Genomic DNA, 21,748 nt, shown 5'->3' with positions numbered 1-21,748 from the left:
AGATTTTTCTCACATGAACCCATTATGAATAGAAGTGAAAAGTTTTTCTAAACTATCTGCCAATCATTTTCAGTATTTTTGTGTTGTATTTATTAGTAATGTGTAGTTAACCACATTAGCTGTGTTGGTTGGTCTTTATATAATTCCTAGTAAATCTAGTAGGTTTAAGATAACTTTGGAGAGTAACCTTACTTTGTACTTATTTAGCATGCTCATATTTTTGTTTCAATACATTTTCAAAGCATCTGATCAGTTAGGTTTGGACAGGAGACATTGGTTTCCATGTTTAGAGCTTCCCTTATTCCCTTGCCCCCTCCCTCCCTGCCGTCTCACCTAGGAACCTTTGAGGCTTTCTTTTATTGTTTAGGCTTATGGAACTTTGACTCCAACAAGATAACCTGACAGTCACTAAAAGAAATGTGCTCAGTTACCAAAGGACACCATTGACATAAATTCCAAAGTCTATACTCACAAAACAAGCATGGTGTTTGCCTCCAAGTAGGGTATATATTGTATCACTTACAGGAAATGAAAATAGAAAGCAAGACCTTTGAAATAGTGGCATATTAGTAAAAATTAAATAGAAAGTAGTCACATTAAAGCATATTCTTACTTTAGATGCTAAGGTAGTAGAGAAGCAAGTTCACTTAGTTTAACCCTTCCTTATGAGCTTGCTAGTGAGTCAAGGGTTAATAAGTTCTTTTTGACTAAGATCTAGAGGTATTCACTGATTGATTTCATGACAGACTTTTTGTTCCCTCCAAATTATGCAGTCTCTCCATTAATATGTTTAAAACATGGTATTTTTACAAAGTGGTTTTGTGACAGTTATTATTCTTGCTTGTATAAGAAAATATCAGCTCGTGAAAACGTAACCTACCGTTTTACATTTCAAAACGTGAAATGCCCAGGTGCTATATGTTGACTTAACTGTTCATTGCTAAAATTGAAAGAACTGCTGCTGCTGTTCACATTTGACAAAACAGAAAAGCCTAAACTCAGAGAACTTCATACCGCAGCTGGAATTTGACCATAAGTAGTTTGGATCTTAGGTTCATGACCTTAGATCACTGTACTAGACTGCCTCTTTTAAAGACTCATTTAAAATAGTTCTACTTGATGGAGAAAAAAAGACTTCTTTTCCTCTTTAGAGCGAGGCCATTTTATATTTAGCAGCAATTCTAGCATTTATCCCACACTTGTCTCTTGCGTTTATATGTGGTGGAATATGTAGGAAGTCTTAGCGGCTTGCTTCTGGAAGGTAAATCCTGCTTAAAGACCAGTAGGCAAATAACTGGATATATGGAGTACCTGTCATTTTGATTGAAAACTCTTAAGATTAACTATGATCATTACTGATACAGAATTTAATTATCAGTAATCATAAATTTATATTAGAGATGACAAGGCCCATTCTCATTGCTTCACAGAAACACTACAACAAACATGATAATAAGGTCTTGTATAGGGTATTTTATTTTAGTATTCTATCCATATTTTAAAAGCATTTGTTTATTGTCGCACATGCACATGAAGTTCTTATGAACAACCTAGCATTTTAAAAACATAGTTTATAATCCATGTTTGCCAACTGAAAATTTTTTGGAGGTACTGTTTTAATGAATTTGTAAAGTCAAAAAACATTTTTAAGAGAATGGAATCATAACCATGTTGACACCTCACGGGTGTTGTAAAAATCTGTCAGACCTTATGGAGCCACAGTTACTAAACAGTCAGTTGTGCTGTCTCCATCATTGCTTACATTTGTTTCCTTATGAATTTACAACGGTTCTTTTCTCACCTGGAGAACCACCTTACTACTACCATATCTGTCATGTTATTGGAAGGTAAGTCTAAACTCTTGGGTATTTGGGTAGAGAAGTGAGAGCTTCATAAAAACAACTAATAAAGGCTGAATGTGAACGTCTGAATTGATCCTAAAAGAAAGTTCTAGAAAATGTATTTGTTTCTCTCCTATAGGTGAGGAATTTGAGAGGAATTATTTGGCTTGCCAGTGGTTCATGATAACGCCGCTGCACATGAACATTATTGACTTGCTCAGTCTGTGCCAGCCTCTGTTGGGAATGCCTTCACATGCGTGCCCTCAAAGTGCATGTCCTTAACTCTATTGGATTTCTGAGCTTGCTTAGATACCTCATTATAATTCTAAAATCATAGGTAGGATTAATAATTTGATGCTGTTACTGCTTGGCTGTGACTCAGACAGTGGCTAGTGTACTTTCTTCTTAGTTCTCATATAGACATTTTCAAAGTGCTAGGGTGTTTTATTTTTTGTTTTCCCTGAGTAGTGTCATTCCATGTTGTCCCCTTACTTTCATTCTCTGGGCTATCATTTAGTTCACAATCTATGTCTTATTTATTCCCGTGAAGTTATTCTTTAGACTTTATCTTATCTAGTCTTTAGAAGGGAAGATGACTACATCTTTAAATTTGAATTTCTTTAAATTTTTTCATCTAGTTCAATGCCCCCCCCCAAATTACTACTAAACAAGGCTCAAATAAGTTTCTAGTAAAACTAGTAATTGGCCTCAGCTTTTAATACACACTTTAGTATGTAGGGAAGGCATCGACAATTTCAGATCTTAGTACACATTATAGTATGTAAGAAAGGCATTGAGAATCTCGATTCTTAGTACACATTACAGTATGTAAGGAAGGCATCGAGAATCTCAGTTCTTAGTACACATTACAGTATGTAAGGAAGGCATTGAGAATTGCTCTTTAGTAAATTCACATTGTGAAGTAAGGTAGAAAACCCTTTTAGGAGTAATTTGTATTTGATCACTGTTTGTAATCACTAAGGTTCCACATGGACGTGTTTATTTTTTAATCAGGAGAGTGGATGCAGGCATGTGCATGCCCTGAGTGCCTGTGAGTTCAGAGAACAACCTTGGCAACTGGTCCCCATTTCTGTGTGTTGTTCATCCCTGTATGCCATGCTGGCTAGCCTGTGAGCCTGCAGGGATTCCTGTCTGCCTGCTATCTCCAGTAGGGTTCCAGGGACTTAGTGCAGTTCCTCATGCCCAAGTGAGTTATCCCCCAGCCTCCTAGAGGGTTCCTTATCACTTTGCAAACAGAAGGAGAGTGCTGGAAGTTCTCCCACAAAAGAACTGAAAATACCAACTGCCCCTTCCACCTGGGTGGACTCTGTGACTTACAGACCCAGGCTCTGGGGAGTTAAAGATAATTGTTTAGCAGAAGTACCACAAAAAAGGCTTACTTTGTGGGGGAAAAAAATCCCAAAGGCACTCACAGACACCCCAAGAGTGTCTTTGAGGCCAGACTGTTCTTAGTTGTAGGCATGGTTCAGTCAAAGCCTGAGGATATTCAAGACATAATACATTGCTTGCATGAAAAAGAGCATCAGGGTCCTTTATTTTGGCAGAGATAATTTATTTGATACTTTGATTATTTTCTGTTACTGTCAAGCTATGTTTTTACAGCTTGGCAAAGTAACAAATTAGTCAAGAAATTTACCTTTGATAAAGATAGAAAAATCAAATTCATATTGGATAAATGCTGAGCCTTCTGATTCTAAGAGGATATATAAATCTGTGGCAATTGTTTATAAAAACATTGCTTATGTATTAAGAACTTTCTTATATGTTTGAAATAGTAAGCATTATTTTATAGAGTGTCTACAGGCGTATAGTGGATAAACAGAGGGGTGATTCTAACCCAGGCAGTCTAGCCCCTAGAAGACTCTAGCTATACCTTCCTATGAGTGACCAAGCTGTACTCATGAACTCTTAAAAGTAGATACTTAACAGTATTAAAATCAAGAGGCGCCAGCATTGTCATGCTAGGGAAAGACCATTTTCAACTGTTGTCCATTCAGGGGAACCTTTTGAATTTTCTGTCCTCATTCTATGCCTTATACCCATGGACATGATTCACATGGGTTTGGCATTTCTTTTAAGTTATTTACTATTTCCTGTATTCTCGGACTTCAAGTTACACTTCATTTCAAATACATCTTCCTGATTCTTTTCTTAAATGCCATCAAATTTACTGTGTAAGTGTGTTTGGGCACGTGTGGCAGGGTACAAATAGAGAGAGTGGAGATCAGAGGACAACTTGCCGGAGTCTACTCATGTTGGTCCAGGAATCAAACTCAGGTCATCAGGTTTGGCAGCAAGTGGCTGTAACTGTTGGGCCATCTTGCCCCTTTCCTTGATTATTGATATTTACTTATTTCAAGAACTCAAAATTGATCCCTGTAAAGGCTTTTGTAAATATAGATGTATAATCCCTTCACACATTGTTTTATAAAAACAAATACAACAGCTTTATTTTGATATAATTTATGTACTACACAATATTCCCACTAAGCGGGGGCAATTCTCTGGGTATAGGTATCATAATACACTTTAGAATAGTTCCATCATCCAAAAAGAAACTCCAAATAATTAGCAGTCACCTCCCGATTTTGCCCAGACTCCTTCAGCAACTTTGTTTTGTTTTGTCCTTCCTACTTAAGTGTGATACATTGAAATGATAGTTTAAGTATATGTCAGTATTTCTGTACACCTTATTGTTGTTAATATCTGTTTGCAGGTTTCCTCCCACCCTGAATTTCTTAGAGACGTGAGACAGTATTCACACAGTGAATATTGTATGTCTTTTTACCCTGAGATCTCTCCTGAATTTTAACCTTGTATACCTAAAGGTACAAACACTATTTACTGTGTAAGGAACCTATAAGTAAGAACCCATATAAGGGCCAGGAAGATGACTGAACAGGTAAGGGGGCTTGCAGCCGACCCTAGTAACCTAAGTTTGAGTCTCAGGATTCACAGGGAGGAAAGAGAGCCAGCTCCTGCAAGTTTTCCTCCTACCACCGCATTAGGCATGAGTACACCAACCATATGGGACCATGAAGAATGCAAAGGTAGATGCTCGGATGGGTGGATGCGCTGACTATCAAAAAGACACTTTCATTATTTTTATCTAATAAGGTCGAACAAACACTACAACACTCTCAGCAACTGGAAACTGAGTGATGTCCTGAAAGGGTGCTTAAGCCACACTACTTCTCTGGTGAAAAAGCAGTTATCCACAATTAAAGTTCGCAAACATTCAAGAATGTATATTTGGTTTGGAAATACCATTATGTTAAAAAATAAACATTTATGGAATAATAAATGCTAAATTCAGGGCAAGAGTATGCAAAGAGTTATCCTCAAGATTATAATGTGTGCCTGCATATGATGTCACTTTCTAAGAGAGGCTGGTTGTAAGGACTTTCTGTTTATGGGCTGTCCTAATACTTCTTAGTGCTCTTTTCTTTATTCCTTTCCTTTCCTCCATACTTCCCTCTTTCCTTAGTTCTCCTTCCGATAGAAAAAAGTTATTATACAAAGTTAGATCAGAGAATTTATATACTAAAGGTCAAACATTACTAATTACTGTTTCTCGTGTCAGGTAGAGTTGTGGGTTCCTTTTAATTGTGGCCTCTGTGTTTGAGGTGTCAGTGAGTGTATACTTAACTTTCTGGACGAACAGAACAACAATCATACTTGGCCTCCTTCTTGAATTCCTTATTTGTCTTAGCTTAGGTTTAAAAATGGGTCATAAAAATTAGTTCTTTCTCACTAATGGAGTTAAGATGCATAGCAGAAAATAGGTTAGAAATGCCTGAAATCTGAAAGATATAAAGAAGCAGTAAACTGGGCCATTGGTTTACTTTAAAACTGCGTCATAGTTGTCTTTAGTTTTTACTAAAACACTGGAAGTCTGAGTTCTAGAAACAAAATACTTGATTTAATAAAGGACCAGATACTCTGCATGCACACTTGGTCACACGCCCACAGAGCTTGTTGGCTGTGTCAGATACATCTGAAATGCTCCATTAGTTAAAAAAAACAAGTTTTGCTATTAAGAGTATTAAAAATGACCTAAATTTGACACTCAGGACTCCTGCTTGTAGTCATCTGACTGCCATACACACAAGTTCTATGTTGCTAAATATTTTGCCAGCCCCAAGAAAGTATCGTGTTGTGGTCTGGACAGTAATTTTCAGTGACTCTGGAGTGTAGTCAGTTTTAATTACAATGATGTTATAGTAACAACAACAATAACAACAAAACCCTCAGGTTTGTTTTTGTGGGAGTATGAAGAGGTAAAACTGGAGAATTCCATTTTTAAGCATTTTTTATACATATTCAGAAGCAAATTTTAAAAAGCTTTATAGGGCCCAATAAGTGATTTAGCAGTAGTCCCAGGTATAACACAGGTAAACAGAGATACGGGAATGCCCCAGGAGGAAGATTAGGAAACTAGAGCAGTGGACGATGTTTATTTAGTATTTTTGATTTGTATATATTTATGGTAACAACTTTCAGGTAAAGATTCTTGCTGAATTACTTAAAAGTATAATCTTATTTTTAAAAATCCTGTTTCTCTTCACATACAGTCATTCTATAACAAGTAAATATATAATAATAAGCTATTATAAAATTACTATAAAATAATAATAAACAAAAATTATAACCTAATTCAGTGAAGCCTAGTTAACCCTAGAAAATGTTTAATTTCCCTTTCAGTTATATGAAAAGAAGAAAAAAAACTGTAAAGACACTGTATGTGAAGCTTTGTAATTCCCTTCATACTTTACTCCATATCCATGAATCTGTATAACAGGATCTGTAGCATGTCTTAAATTTTCTTATGATTATACTGTGTGTGCATATATACATTGCCTTATATGTCATAGAGAAAGTATCCTTTTGTGCCCTTTTTCATATAACATTGTAATATTGAGATTTATTCATCTTATTACATGTACTTGTAGTTTTGTTTAGATTTTTGTGTAATATTTCCATATGAATGGTATATATCTTGATTTTCCCCAATTTTCATCATGTTAAATTGCCATTAATATTCTTCTTAGTTTATTCTTGTAGATACGAGCCAAGAGTCTTTGTAGGGTAGAATTTAACAGTCTCCCTGTATAATTGTATGATACATCTTCATCTTTAATAGATATTGTCAAGTTATTTTTGAAGTTAGGGTTATTGCTTATTCCTGCATGCTCCTTCTAGCAGCATAAAAATTCTTAATTTACTATACATGGTCTTCATGTTTAATATTGGCATCTGTATATATTTGCTCGTTTGTTCAGTTTCAGTGAAATGATCAAGAGTTTCTTTGTGATGTTAATTCCCCTCTTACCATGTTGAGTATCTGTCTTATGGAGTGTAGAGACCATTTCAATTTCCTGTTCTAGATACTACCTATTTTTCTTTCCCTTTTTTCACTTAGTCTTTTTTAATATAACCTGAACTTTTGTTGGCTAAATGCAGTATAAATATCTTCCCTGGTCTATAGCTGATCCCTTTATTTGGTGGTGTCTTTGTTAAACAAAAAGTTCCAGGCCTGCAAGATGGCTTAGCATATAAAAGCACTTGCTTCTCAAGCTTGATGTCCTGAGTTCCATTCCTGTATCCCATAGGAAAGGGGGGAAATCAACCCCTGAAAGTTGTTCTCTGACCTTAACGCGCTCCACGTGTCCATTGGTACGTGTGTCTCTTTCTCCCCTGCTTGTATTTGTGTGTGTGTGTGTGTGTGTGTGTGTGTGTGCCCGCGCGCGCGCACAATGGTAAACTCAAAGACTTACCAGGCAGGGATTCTAAGACTTAGTTGTATTCCCAGACCCTCACATTTATTCTTCAACCATCTATAATTTTTATACCAGCTCTGCTGTAACACAGATTGTGTTTGTATAAACCACATTGCTATGCAAAAGATCCCAGTTAAAATGACCAGGGATGGGGCTGGAGAAATGATGCCGCAGTTCAGAGCACCAGCTGCTCTTCCAGAGGACTCAGGTTTGATTCCCAGGAACCACATAGCATCTCACAAACATGTGTAACTCAGTTCCAGTAGATCTGGTATCCTCCTTAGGCCCTGCATGCGTGTGTTACACAGACATGAATGAAGGCAAACTACCCATACACATTAAATAATAAAAAAATTTAAATTATAAGACATATACAACACTCAAAACTCTGTTAGTGATACTTATAAGCCTTGTAAAAGTGGTACCACAATTTTAATGTTAAGTAAATATATAAATGCCAAAATAAGTATGAAATTTTATTGTGAAAGATGAGATTTGCTTATGGTGGAATTGAGAAGTATTACAACTTGTGGGTTACTATAAATTGGTGCTAGGTGGATTTCCCAGAATGTACCAGGAGATTTTAATAGCAGGTGAGAAGTATATGGTTTATAACACATAGTAAATTAAGATAGATGTTTGAACCGTGTGTACTTGTACATTTCTGTAGACTAAGTACAGGCAAGTAGTTTTCTCTGTTTACATGTCTCTTACCTCTAGAACACCAGATTTAAGAGCCACTCATTTTCCAGGTCCAAAGGTATTTCCCTTGCCTCACCCTCATTCTGCCTGGTTTTATATAAAATACTACTTAAGTGTACAATGCAGTTTGTATTGTATTCAATTTAATTTTATATGGTGATAAGGACTTTTTAAGATGCATATGTTGCATTCATATTCACTTGGAGTAGCATGTGGGCATCCCCACAGCACTCATGTTCCACTTCCGTCAGAGGACAGCTTCTCTTCTTACACCGTGTGTGTGTGTTAGGAGTGGAACTCAGGCGGTCAGGCGTGGCAGTGTATGTCTCCCACTTAATTATCTCATGCTAAGAGCACACAACTCTGAACTCAGCCCTCCTGCATAACTGAGACTGGATAGGTACGACATCTATATCTGCTCCCTTTACTGTGAGTATTTTACACACCTCATGTCAGTTGAAACTGGTTTTTTTTCATCTAGCTCAGCCCTCCTGGTTTGTGTTAGTACATATAGCAGGAATTCCTTCCCATTGGAAGCTGAATAGTGTTTTGTGTGTATGTTCCACATTTTCTATATCAGCTCGTCTGTCTGTGGACATTTAACTTGTTTTCTATGTCTTAAACTAATGCTGCAGTGAACATGGAAATGCATATGTGTTTTCAACATCTTGATATTATATATGTCAGGAAGGGGTGGCTGAATCATATATAGTTACTCTATTTTTTTTATTATTTTGTTTCCCACAATAACACTATTTTGCATTCCTATCGAAAACTCAAGAGTTGCACTTTCTCTGCATCCTCCTAGTCTTTGAGTGACAACCGTCCTAGTAGGCAGGAGACCTAGTCTTCCTGCTTGAGTCTCCTGGATGCTGGGAGTGGAAACATGAGCCACCGTGCCTGGCAGAGAAGTAAAATGTTTGTAGAGAAACTGAAATCCCTGTGACTGAGTTTTTCCAGGTTTTGCTTCATTGACAGGGGTTTTCTTGAATTTGTATCATTTGAATTTTTTTAATAAAGTGCTTCAGGGATTATTTTATTTTTTTAATATCAGTACATGACCTTAAGTAGTAACTACTTATTTAATAATGAAAATGTTTTGTTAACATTTATTTAAAAGATATTAAATAGTACCTGAGTAATTGAGAAAAATTCTATCCCTGTGAATCATAATTTAAAGCCACAGTTCCCCCAAATTATTCTATTAAGTTCAGTGCAATTCCAATCATAATCTTCATTTTTTTTGTGAAACCTGATAAGATTATTTAAAATTCTTTTGAAAACACAAATGACCACATGCAATTGAAACAGTTAGAACAATAAGCTGAAGGATATGTTCTAAACAGTCTCACAATTGAAGTAATTAAAACACTATTGAATTGGGACAATGATAAATGCATAAATGAGTGAAATAGGGAAAATGTCTCTTAGTGTGACATGTATCTACAGAGAAAGCAAGTCACATGTTTTAGAATCTTAAATTGCAAAGGAGGAGAAGTCCAAAATTCACTGAGTGACTTTTTTGTGTATTTATTGGCTTTTAAAAATGAATTTAGGTGGGGAGGATCATATTTTCTTTTTTTTTTTTTTTGGTTTTTCGAGACAGAGGATCATATTTTCAATGGAAAAATGTGGCCAAAATATATTTTATGGTTTTTAATCAAGGAAAATGGGTTTACTTAAGAATTACTACCTCAAAACCTTGTGCAGTGTGAGAGCTTTGCGTTGCATAACCGGCAGTGGGATTGGGGCACTGCAGGATTCTTTAGATCCCCTTAGGAAGGAAAGTGCTCATGAATATTCTCTAAGAATTAGAAGCATTTGTTAGGTTGGTGCCTTTGCGTTAGCTATTTTCAGACAGAACTGTGGGTTTTTATTTCTCTGGTGATGTATGTGGTAAGCTCAAAAATGTTAGGATGGTGATCCCTGAAAGTGTGCATTATACACAGTAATTACCCTGTGTCTCCGGAGCCGCTGTGGTTAGAGTGATGTCCCAGAGACTTTAGAACACTGTTGTGTGAAGTCGTGCCAAGTGTAGTGTTGAAAACGTTGGCAATAAACTCCTGTTATCAACTTTTAAACCCTTAATAATAGACTGTCCTTTCTTTCAAAAAACATTAAAGAATATAAGATATAAACAAATTTGTAGGTTTCTAGTAGAACCATTTATATACTTCTTTCTTACCACAGTGTACCTTAAATTTTTATATTTTTTTATTTTTATTATTTATTTTTTAGTTTTGTTTGACTAACTAGGGTTTTCTTGAGTTTTTCTCATTTGAATGCTTTTGTAAATTGCTGCGGGGATTGTTTTCCTATTTTTATGTCAGTACTTGTCTCAAGTAATAACTTCTTATTTAACAATGAAAATCTTTTTTACAAATGAACTCTTTTCTTCCAGGTGACAGTGTGGCTGTAATTTCAAACTGTTCTTGTTCTCAGTGATCCTTTGGAGACATTCTTTTTTTTTTTAAATATTTATTATGTATACAATATTCTGTCTGTGTGTATGTCTGCAGGCCAGAAGAGGGCACCAGACCTCATTTCTTGTGGTTGCTGGGAATTGAACTCAGAACCTTTGGAAGAGCAGGCAATGCTCTTAACCACTGAGCCATCTCTCCAGCCCCCTGGAGACATTCTTAATACAAAATGAAATAACAGCCAGGCAGTGGTGGCGCACGCCTTTAATCCCAGCACTCGGGAGGCAGAGGCAGGCGAATCTCTGTGAGTTCGAGGCCAGCCTGGTCTACAAGAGCTAGTTTCAGGACAGGCTCCAAAGCTACAGAGAAACCCTGTCTCGGGGGAAAAAAATGAAATAACAAAAGTAGAGTGATCTGTTCCTATTCTTATGTTTCCAGGTGTTTTAATTAACCATTTTCTTTCTCTTTGTAGGTACTTAGTAGATAGTCGCTGGTTCAAACAGTGGAAGAAATATGTTGGCTTTGACAGTTGGGATAAATACCAGATGGGAGATCAAAATGTCTATCCTGGACCCATTGATAACTCTGGACTACTCAAAGGTATTATTTTCTTCAGTCAAGTTGTAAATGTGTTAAACTTAATGAATGGGTATCTGTGGGTGTAACATGGGAAATGTTAATGTAATACATGGACAGATAGACATTCATTGCAAGTGTGGTTGGTGGGCAGCACACCTCTCTAGCCCTGAACAGCTGGCGAGAGCAGGAGAATCACCATGTTAAGTCTGCCTTGGATACATAAGGAGATTCTGTCATAAAAGCAAAAGGAAAAGATGCTTGTTGCAGATCATTCTGTAATTATTTGTTACGTATAGGACATATTTTTCTTTTGTCATTTATAATGTGCTCGTGATTTAGGATTTAAAGGTTGAAATGAAGAATGTAAATTATAAAGCACTATTTTACGGTTTGGGGAACTGCTGTAGCACATTGTTTCCTAACGGTCGTGGGATATATTTTCAAAATTAGTTATTACCAGTATTTGTTTACGTTCTTGACTTTCTGCACTGCCCTACAACCCTGACTACTTGCCAGCGCTTCTCTACCTCAAAATAATTTGTAAGTGCCAGCGCTCCCACCTAAGATGGGGTCAGAGGGACTAGATTCATAGACTCGAAATAACTAAACCCTGACAAGGACTTAGTGCATCGTTTCTAGTTTGATCCAAGAACCCACATAAAAGTAGAAAGAGATAATCGACTCCACAGTGTTAGTCTCAAAACTTTATACATGATCCACACTGTATTTACACATGACGACAACCACAATAATATATGTTTAAATTATTTTTCAGAAAGATTATATAACCATGAAATGTCTCCATTTAAGCAAAAGACAATAAAGAGAGTGTATTTAAGTTCCCAGGTTTCAGTGTGGTTATTAACACCACACATGGCCAAGTTGCCGGTGTTTTACTTCACATGAAGCCCTGAATGGAACACACTAGTTCTGATGTCTGGGACCTGTTAATAGGAAAATACATGTTGACTGCTTTAATAAAACTGCTTTGTGAGATTAAGAGTAGTAAAAATCTGAGACTTTTCTGCCAGAAAGGCTGGTGAGGAGTGAGGCAGCTCCCAGCCTAGCATCCTGACTTGTTGGCAACAGCTGGAGGACTGGGCTTTCTCGGCTCCTATGTGTCTGAACCGGCATGCTTTGGGTGCCTAGAAGTGAAGAAGGAAGGAAAATGAGTAAGGACCTTGATTTAGTTGTGACAGCTCTGCAGTATTAGGCGGTACTGCTGAACTGGATGGTTGTTCCCACAGTAGAGGAGCAGAGGAAGCCCATTTCCATGTGCCTGTGTGAAGGGCGGGTTTCTACCGTATCTCACTGGGGTATTCCCAGGGCCAGCGTAGTTGGATAGGGAATTTGAAATAAAAGAGGCTGTGACTTGCTGCACCTGTATGTGAAGAAAGGCTTAGACCATGGTGTTTTCCGCAGAAGGAACAGGTGGAGTGTAGCCTGCCTCCAGGTTTCTGACGTGTGGTGTGTAAATTAGAAATTAGAGGAAGAATTGATAGATCCTGCACAAAACAAAAACAGGAATAAAATGAGTCCTTGCAGTTGATGATCTACATGTGAGGGACAGAAAAGCCACAATCATAGAAAACATTTGAAAGACTCATAATCTCTAGTCAGGCTGATGGGTGTATATGGACGACATTTACCTGAATGGACCATATTCTGGGTCATAAAACCTGTCTCAAATCATAAAAGGTTTTTTTTCTTTTACCACAGAAGAGTAAAACCTATCTTTAAGAAAACATTAAGCCCAGTGAAAAAGTAGGTAAAACAATTTTGAATAAATCTTTGCTTTACTAAAAGAGGGGTTAGGGAAGTACCACAATAAAGTTCTTACTGCACAGGAATGAACATATAAACAGCAAGACTTGGTGTTGTACTCTCGTAATTCCTGCACTGGGAACTACAGACCTCGGCCTGCTGGCCAGCCAGTCTAGTCTGCGAGGTAAGTCTCAAGACTAGTGGGACACCCTCTCTGAAAATCAGCTCCCAAGGAAGAACACCCAGTCAACACCCTCCTACCTACATGCACATGTAACTACCTACACATAAATATGCCCATATAGTTGTTCACGTGCATACTACTATACCAAAGAAGAAAATAGTTTTGCAAAGGAATGGCTGTAAATGTTCAGCTTTATTAGTATGAAAGAAATGAAGAGGTAGAGGCTAGAGAGATGGCTCAGCACTTGAAAGGTTGTGCTTCCCCTGCAAAAGACCCAGGTTCAGCTGTCAGCACCAGCACTGTCAGATCACAACATGACTTCAGCTTCATGAGCATTGGGTGCCTCATGGCACAGACACACATACTTACATAATTAAAAGGCCCCCAAAAAATGAAAACGAAAATCACAGTGACAGTTGATCAGGGATGTGGCATAGTGGTAAAGCATCTATATACATGCAATCCGGAGTTTGATGTGCAGAACCATAATCTGGTGCCATTATGTATGCACAACTTTATTAAAATATAAAAAAACACTCTTGACACCTGCTAACAAGGATGGAGAGCAAAGAGATTTAAAGTTGAACATCTATTAGCCGTAATACCCAATCACAGTATGCTAGGTATTTACTTAGGAGAAATTAAAACATTTACCCATAAGAAAAGTTCTACATTAATATTCACATAGTGTTATTTGTAAGAAAAAACTTGCCAGCAACCCAAATACCTGTCAACATCTGAATGAATAAGCAATGATAGTATATTCATATAAATGAAACCATACTTAGCACTTAAAAAAACAAATAAGTTGCTGATCGATAAAATATCTATAAATCAAGACTAGTACAATTAAAACCAAACAGAAAGAGGGCATATTATTTTATGTACATTTATAGAAAATGTAATTTGTTACAGTAACAAAAAGCAGGTAATATTTTTATAAAATTCTAGGAAATGCAAATTAATTGTAAAACATAAGTGATAATTATCATAACAGTAGAATCCAGTCAGGCAGAGAGATTACATGTAGAGAGCCACAGGGGAACTTTTAGGGTGATAGATGGATTATCATTTTGGTAATAGTGATAGTTTCATAGTTAGTAGATAGGAGAGAACTTACCCACCTCTCTTTGCCCATATAGCTCATGGCATGGGACACAGCTTTCTTTGCGACAGCACCAGCACCTGAGGACTCTGAAAGCCCCCACAACAGAAGAGAACCAGGAGCTGGAGAGGAAAATAACAGAATGGAAGATTTAGTGAACTGAAAGGAAAAACAAGATAGTCTTGACAATAGTCCTAGCAGCTAGAACAGAGACTGTGTTTGTTATATTTGTATTGAACAAGGAGGATCATACTAGGAAATTATCTCCTACACAATAATGAAGAACCTAAAAGTGGAATTTTCTGGTTCTATTACTACCTATCCTTAGAACGAAATTAATTTGTACATTCAGACCAGAGATGCTCTTTGGACTGTTCAGCTATTTTTCCTGTTCAGCCATTTTTGAAAGGCCTGAAAGAGCGAGCTCATGATTGTTATCTAGTCCATGCTTGACAAATGTGAGGCCAGCATACAGACTAAACATCAAAGGGCAAATAGAAACGAATCTACATTCTAGTTCATCATGCAAGGTGCAAGAGGGACTGTCTTCATAAATATGCACAACCGAGACTTAGAATCTGTGACTACAGCATGTTCTGTCCTATAAAAGGATGTGATTTTAGCTGTTAGCCCATTACAGCTGTTGGAATCCCTGCAAGTGTACTGGCCTAATAAATTTCCTCTTCTGTTTAAAAACTTACCAGTTTGTTTGATTTAAGTAGGTACAGTTTATTGTTTAGAAGTTACATCATTAGATACAGAAGTGACAAATCAAAACCAAATCCCTTCTCTTTAATTTGAAGGTGTTCTCCACACACAAAGATAAACTTATTTTATTGTAAATTATATTATAATATTATTTACAATAATATTATAAATATTTATAATATTATGTGAGTTCTGTCACATAATCAGACTATATAAGCTCCATTATTGTAAAAAATAACATGTATGCCTTGATTATAAATTTTTCCCAAGTGTTCTTCTGGCTAGATTGCACTATATGGCAAAGCACAGGGAGTTAGAATAAACATATTCATGTTTGAATTCAGTCTTTGCAGATTTTTGTATATGGAACCTTGAGCAAGTTATCATCTCTGTCTATTTACTAATGAAAATGGAGCTACCTACTTCTTAATGTTACTCGGGAAAAAAAACCTAGAATAAAATACCAAGGATTTTATTTCTCCCTCTCTGCTTCCTGCCCAGCTCAGATTGCCCTTTGAACAGAACACACTGTAGCTGATGGCCTTCATTTCCACCTTCCCAGTGTTGGGGTTAAAGGTGTGCACCACTACCATACCCAACTAATAACGTGGTTTTCTTAAAAAAAGAAAAAAAAAGAAAAAAGTTTTTATTGCCCTTAATTTTATGTGATTACCTGGGGCAAGTTACTCACTATCTCTGAATACATATATTTTAAGAATTATTTTATGTCTGAGTGCTCAATCTGCATGTACACCTTTATACCAGCAGAGGGCATCAGATCCCACTATTCATGGTTGTGAACCACCATGTGGTTGTTGGGAATTGAACTCAAGACCTCTGGAAGAGCAGTCAGTGGTCTTAACAGCTGAGCCATCTCTCCAGCCCTTCTGTTATATTCTTATAATAAAGACACTAGTTGGCTAGAGAACTTAACAGTAGTGTGTTTGCCATAGTTATCTGCTGTGTGATAGCCCACAGTATATTTTGCTTACTTAGTATATATAATTGTCTTGATCTTTGTAGTTTCTGAAAACAATTTACACTTTACAACCAGTCTAAAAACCTGTGTTTAAAGTTAATATTAGGGCTGGTAAGATGGCCCAGCTGGTAAAGGTAATTGTCACCTTTGTTATCCTTCCTCTATAGGTGTACCCTGACACATGTGTGAATATTCCATGCATATACAATAAGTGTAGTAATTTTTCGCTACATGTAGTACTCGTTTTACTTCTTCTATTGAAGATCAGGTAAAATTCAAACTTTCCAATTTTGTTTCTATATAAAACATTACTTTCTCAAAGTTCAGACATTCACAGGTGAATTCTAAAAGAATAATTCTGTTACCTTCTTGAGCCTCTTTCCTGCAGGAATAGAATAGTACATTCTCATAGAAATACCACAGAGAACAGTGTTCCTTCCTTTGATGATTGACATCAACTCAGGTCATGAAAACCTCCTTCAGGTTAGCTGTAAGTCATGGAGCTAGTTCTCTTTCAAGCACTTTGGGAACTCAAGGGACCAAGTAATAAACGAGTCTCAGAATGGGACAGTGACATTGCCCTGACTCAGGAAATTATTCCTAGGCCTCTGCCCTGGATTAAACTGAAGTTCTGAGTTTAGCTTGGGCATTTTTAAAGTACATCAGAATTCAAATTACTTCTATAAAACCACCATTTCAGATTTGGGGCTGAATCCCAATTGTAGGTCTTCCAGAATAAAATAGATGCTTTACAAAATAAAAAAATAAAAATAAAAATAAATACTTTTCCGTAGGTTTCAAGCTTATGTACATTTGAGTCATTTGATGTGTTGTTGGTTTAGTGCTGTAACAGATTGATATTTGACCAGCTTGTAACATGCCTGTACTAACACTTGGGAGACTAAGACAGAAGGTTTGCAAATTCTAGGCCAGCCTGGGCCTCATCATGAGACCCTGTCGCAAAAAAGAAAAGAACTATCGATTTGTTCATGAATTTTCTACTTAGTCTTTGATCCCCCCACTCTTGTGTAAGGGATCACTGACACTTAGAATATTTAAAGATTCTCTTCTGAGGGGGGCTGGAGAGATGGCTCAGCCATTACGAGCACTGTCTGTTCTTCCAGAGGACCTGGGTTCAATTCCCAACACCCACATGGCAGCTAACAACTGTCTGTAACTCCAGTTTCTGGGAATCTGATATCTTCACACCAATCCACATAAAATAAAGTTAAATAAATTATAAAAAAATTATTAAAAAAAAGATCCTCTTCTGATAGTGTTTTAGCTAATATTAATGTATTAATATTTTAGGAACCTAAGAAAAATAATGTCATTTTAACACTACTGGTTGACTAATAGCACTTTGAAGATTTTTCAGGCAGTGGCTTATTTTGAAGAATATTGATTTGAACCTTTTTGGCATTTTTTTTTTCCCACCCAGAATTCATTATTGCAAATACTTCAGATCACCTTCATGAGTTTCATTAGTTTGTAGTGTATGTAACAGTGTATATTTAGAGATGTGTGCTGTTTCCTATTCTGTACTGAGTTTATTTTTTCCTTTGTAGATGGCGATGCCCAGTCACTTAAAGAGCACCTTATTGATGAGTTGGATTACATACTGCTGCCAACCGAGGGCTGGAATAAACTTGTCAGCTGGTACACATTGATGGAGGGCCAAGAGCCAATAGCAAGAAAGGTATATTTGAGAATAACGGAATATAAATATATTTTGTTAAGTAGCTCATGTTGGTAATTCAATGTATTCGGAAGCCTTCTTAACTTACCGTAGGAGAAAAGTGAGGAAAACATTCCTGTGCACTAGGTACTAACAGCTGATAGCGTAGTATAGAAACTTAGCTTCATTCTCATCTCCTAAGGACAGTACTCATGATTGACTGGTTAACACAGAATTAGTATCTTTATTTAACAGTTGAGGACATGAGGACAAAAAGAGGGAGGGACCACTTTTCTATATGGTGCACTGCTTCTTTCCAATTTAAAAACTAAACTAAAAGTTGAAGAAATGTTTTAACAACATAAAATACTTTAAAAATGAAAATGTAATTTTTTTCAGTCTTTTAAAGTTCTACAGTTACACTTTAGAAATATTAAAAATGAACTTTTTTGGAACTCAAGTGGGTGTTACTCTGGTAGAATATCAGATTTAAGGTAAATAAACTGACCTCATATATCTATTGAATGATTGATTCTGATTTGTGTAATGTTAATATAGGTCATTGGTTTTGTCATTCTTGGAGAATTGAGTGCTCTGATTTGCTGAAGGATAGCCTTTTAAATATGAAATGGCACTGAAAGAGAAACCTCATTGTTTTAAAAACAGTTTTTCCTTTAAAATATTTTTATAATTTTATATGAATGAATATATAGTGTATTGTTACCCTCTCTTATATCCCAAAACTCACTTTTTTAAATTGTTTTTTATTGCACTATATTTTTTTCTCCACTCCCTTCCCTTCTTCTCCTCTCTCCTACCCTCCTCAGTGACCCCCATGCTCTCAATTTACTCAGGAGATCTTGTCTTTTTCACCTTCCTATGTAGATTCATGTATGTCTCTCTTAGGGTCCTCTCTGATATCTATGTTGTCTGAGGTTGTGGCCTGTAGGCTGTTTTTTTTGTTTGTTTGTTTGTTTTGCTTTATGTCTAAAAATCACTGTGAATAAATATATATTTGTCTTTCTGGGTCTGGATTACCTCATTCAATATAGTTTTTTCTAGATCCATCCGTTTGCCTGCAAATTTCAAGATGTCATTGTTTTTACCACTAGTAGTACTCCATCATGTAAATGTACCACATTTTCTTTATCCATTCTTCGGTTGAGGGGGATATAGGCTGTTTCCAGGTTCTGGCTATTACAAATAATGTTGCTATAAACATAGTTGAGCACATGTCTTTGTGGTATGATTGAGCGAGCGTCTTTTGGGTATCAACCCAAAAGTGGTTTTGTTAGGTCTTGAGGTAAGTTGTTTCCTAATATTCCATACTGATCAGTATGAAAATTGCCATATTGATTTTTAAAAGCAGCTGTACCAGCTTGCATTCCCACCAGCAATGCAGAAGTGTATCCTTTTCCCCACAACCTCTCCAGCATAAGTTGTCATCAGTGGTTTTGATTTTGGCCATTCTTACAGGTGTAAGATAGAATCTCAGAGTTGTTTTGATTTGCATTTCTCTGATGACTAAGGATGTTGAACACTTCCTTAAGTGTCTTTCAGCCCTTTGAGACATTCTCCTTTCATCTGTGGAGAGTTCTCTGTTTAGGTTTGTACCCCATTTTTTTAGTGGATTATTTGCTCTTTAGATGACCAGTTTCTTGAGTTCTTTGTATATTTTGGAGATGAGTCCTCTTTTCGATGTTGGGTTGGTGAAGATCTTTTTCCATTCTGTAGGCTGCTGTTTTGTCTTGTTGACCATGTCCTTTGCTTTACAGAAGCTTCTCAGTTTCAGGAGGTCCCATTTATTGTTTCTCTCAGTGTCCGTGCTACTGGGGTTCTATTTAGGAAGTGGTCTCCTGTGCCAATGTGTTCAAGTGTACTTCCCACTTTCTCTTCTGTGAGGTTCTGTGTGGTTGGTTTTATATCGAAGTCTTTTTTTGATCCATTTGGCCTTGACAAAACTCACTTCTTTTTTTTTTTAAATATTTATTTATTATGTATACAATATTCTGTCTGTGTATGCCTACAGGCCAGAAGAGGGCACCAGACCTTATTACAGATGGTTGTGAGCCACCATGTGGTTGCTGGGAATTGAACTCAGGATCTTTGGAAGAGCAGGCAATGCTCTTAACCACTGAGCCATCTCTCCAGCCCAAAACTCACTTCTTAAAGAAAAGTGTATATGTGTATTAAATTCTTTTCCTTATGCCTGGAGTACATTGTACACTACAAGTTTCAGTATTGGTACTAGATCTATCAACTAATGCATTGCCTTTTTAAAATTCTTAGTCTTTTTTAAAGGACTTATTGAAGTTTGGTTTTTGAAAACTAAGGAAATGAAAGTGAAAAGAAAGAATCATGGAAAGTTCACACAAAGAAAAGTTTGGAAAGTCTGTTAGAAGTTTGTACATTTGTTCTTAATAAGGTGAATTCAAATCTTTCAACATGTACTTTTTAAACTTTAATATACATAAAATTGTCTGGAATTCTTATAGAAATTTATCTTCCCAGTGTTGGCACACACCTTTCATCCCAGCACTTGGCAGGAGGATCTCTGTGAGTTCGATGCCAGCCTGGTCTAGAAGAGCTAGTTCTAGGACAGCTAGGATTGTTACACAGAGAAACCCTATCTCAAAAAAACAAAAAACAAACAAACAAACAAACAGAGCAATGCATTTTCCCTCCAAATTGATTCAGTAGGTCTAAGAAGTTGCATTTTACTCTACCCTGAGATAGAGAGAAAGAAGCACAGTAACTGTTCTTGTAGAGTCTGGTGTCCAGCTCTGAATTGTATTAATCTCTGGTTACATTAAAGAATCTATGATACATAAACAAAAGTAACTATGTTTTGGGGACTAAGTTTTTAAACTTTTCAACTAAAGTTAGTGTCAGGCACTCTGCCTTAAAATCAAGCTAACCAGAAAACAAGGAAATAAGCAAGAGATGCAATAAGTGAGCCAAACTGGAAAAGCGACAGTAGACATAGACTGTAGGGACAGTTCATGGTGACAGTAGACATAGACTGTAGGGACAGTTCATGGTGACAGTAGACATAGACTGTAGGGACAGTTCATGGTGACAGTAGACATAGACTGTAGGGACAGTTCATGGTGACAGTAGACTTAGTAAGCTCAAAAAATAAATAACTGGGAAGTAGCACAAAACTATTAAATAAGATCCCGACACTTCTGAAACTATAATATAAACAATATACTTTTGAGTGTAGTGGTAAAGAGAGCTGAAAAGTGAATTTTTAGAAAATATGCATTATAGAAATTATACCAAGGAACAGAATATCTTTAAAAAGTGAAGTTGTACTTGGTATAGTGACTAAGTTTAGTCACTATAAGTACCTATCATTGGAATCTTAGGGCAGGTAGGGCTAATACCTGAAGAGGAAATAGCTGAAGTAGTTCCCAAACTGAGAAAGTACCAAATTACAGAGTCAGAAAACACTTTCTCAGACTGAAATATATAAACACCTAATCAAAAGTTAACAGGACAAAATGATATTCCTCAATATTGTTAGACAAAAGGATACATTGTCCTACAAAAGAGTAAGTCAAAGAAATGATTTCCTAGCAAACAGTGGAAGACAGGAAGCAGTGCACTATTTTTAGCACTACAAGAATAATTGGCAGTCAAGGATTCTATGTCCAAGGGAAGGATTTTTCAAAACGGAGTAGTTCTTTATCTTCCTGTGTATTTTCTGACGCTGATCCCCTAGTTGGGGAATACTGGTGTCTTCTACGCCTGGTGTGACATATTTTAAGATTAAGATGGGAGATCATACAGTGTTTATCCCAGGTGTCTGTTAAGGACATTTGTGTATTCCAGGAAGCCGCCCCCCGCCCCCAGCCAGTAAAATGAGTTCTAATTGAGTCTTATGAAGCCATAACCTAAAACTCGACAGAAACTTCTTGAGAAATCTTAACTCAGATTGCCTGGCTAAACTGCCCACAGATTTTTGGCCCTCAGAAATGATCT

General features: G+C 36.7%; 1 protein-coding gene across 3 annotated transcripts in view; it reads left to right on the top strand.

Moving 5' to 3' along the window:
* Usp15 (ubiquitin specific peptidase 15) overlaps positions 1-21,748 on the top strand; it is a 102,346-nt gene that overhangs the window by 3,773 nt on the left and 76,825 nt on the right. For all 3 annotated transcript variants that reach the window (XR_005976521.1, XM_041677538.1, XM_041677531.1), the window contains exons 2-3: positions 11,237-11,364; positions 17,652-17,782. Coding sequence is in view for 2 of the 3 variants with exons in the window: in XM_041677538.1 (XP_041533472.1) it covers positions 11,237-11,364; positions 17,652-17,782 (259 nt within the window). In the remaining variant the exon portion in view is untranslated. The remainder of the gene's footprint in view (positions 1-11,236; positions 11,365-17,651; positions 17,783-21,748) is intronic.

This window comes from Microtus oregoni, unplaced genomic scaffold (assembly GCF_018167655.1).
Source record: "Microtus oregoni isolate MIOR12 unplaced genomic scaffold, Mior012 000001F_ref0000356, whole genome shotgun sequence".
NCBI classification, from domain to species: domain Eukaryota; kingdom Metazoa; phylum Chordata; class Mammalia; order Rodentia; family Cricetidae; genus Microtus; species Microtus oregoni.
This window is presented reverse-complemented; position numbering and strand designations above follow the sequence as displayed.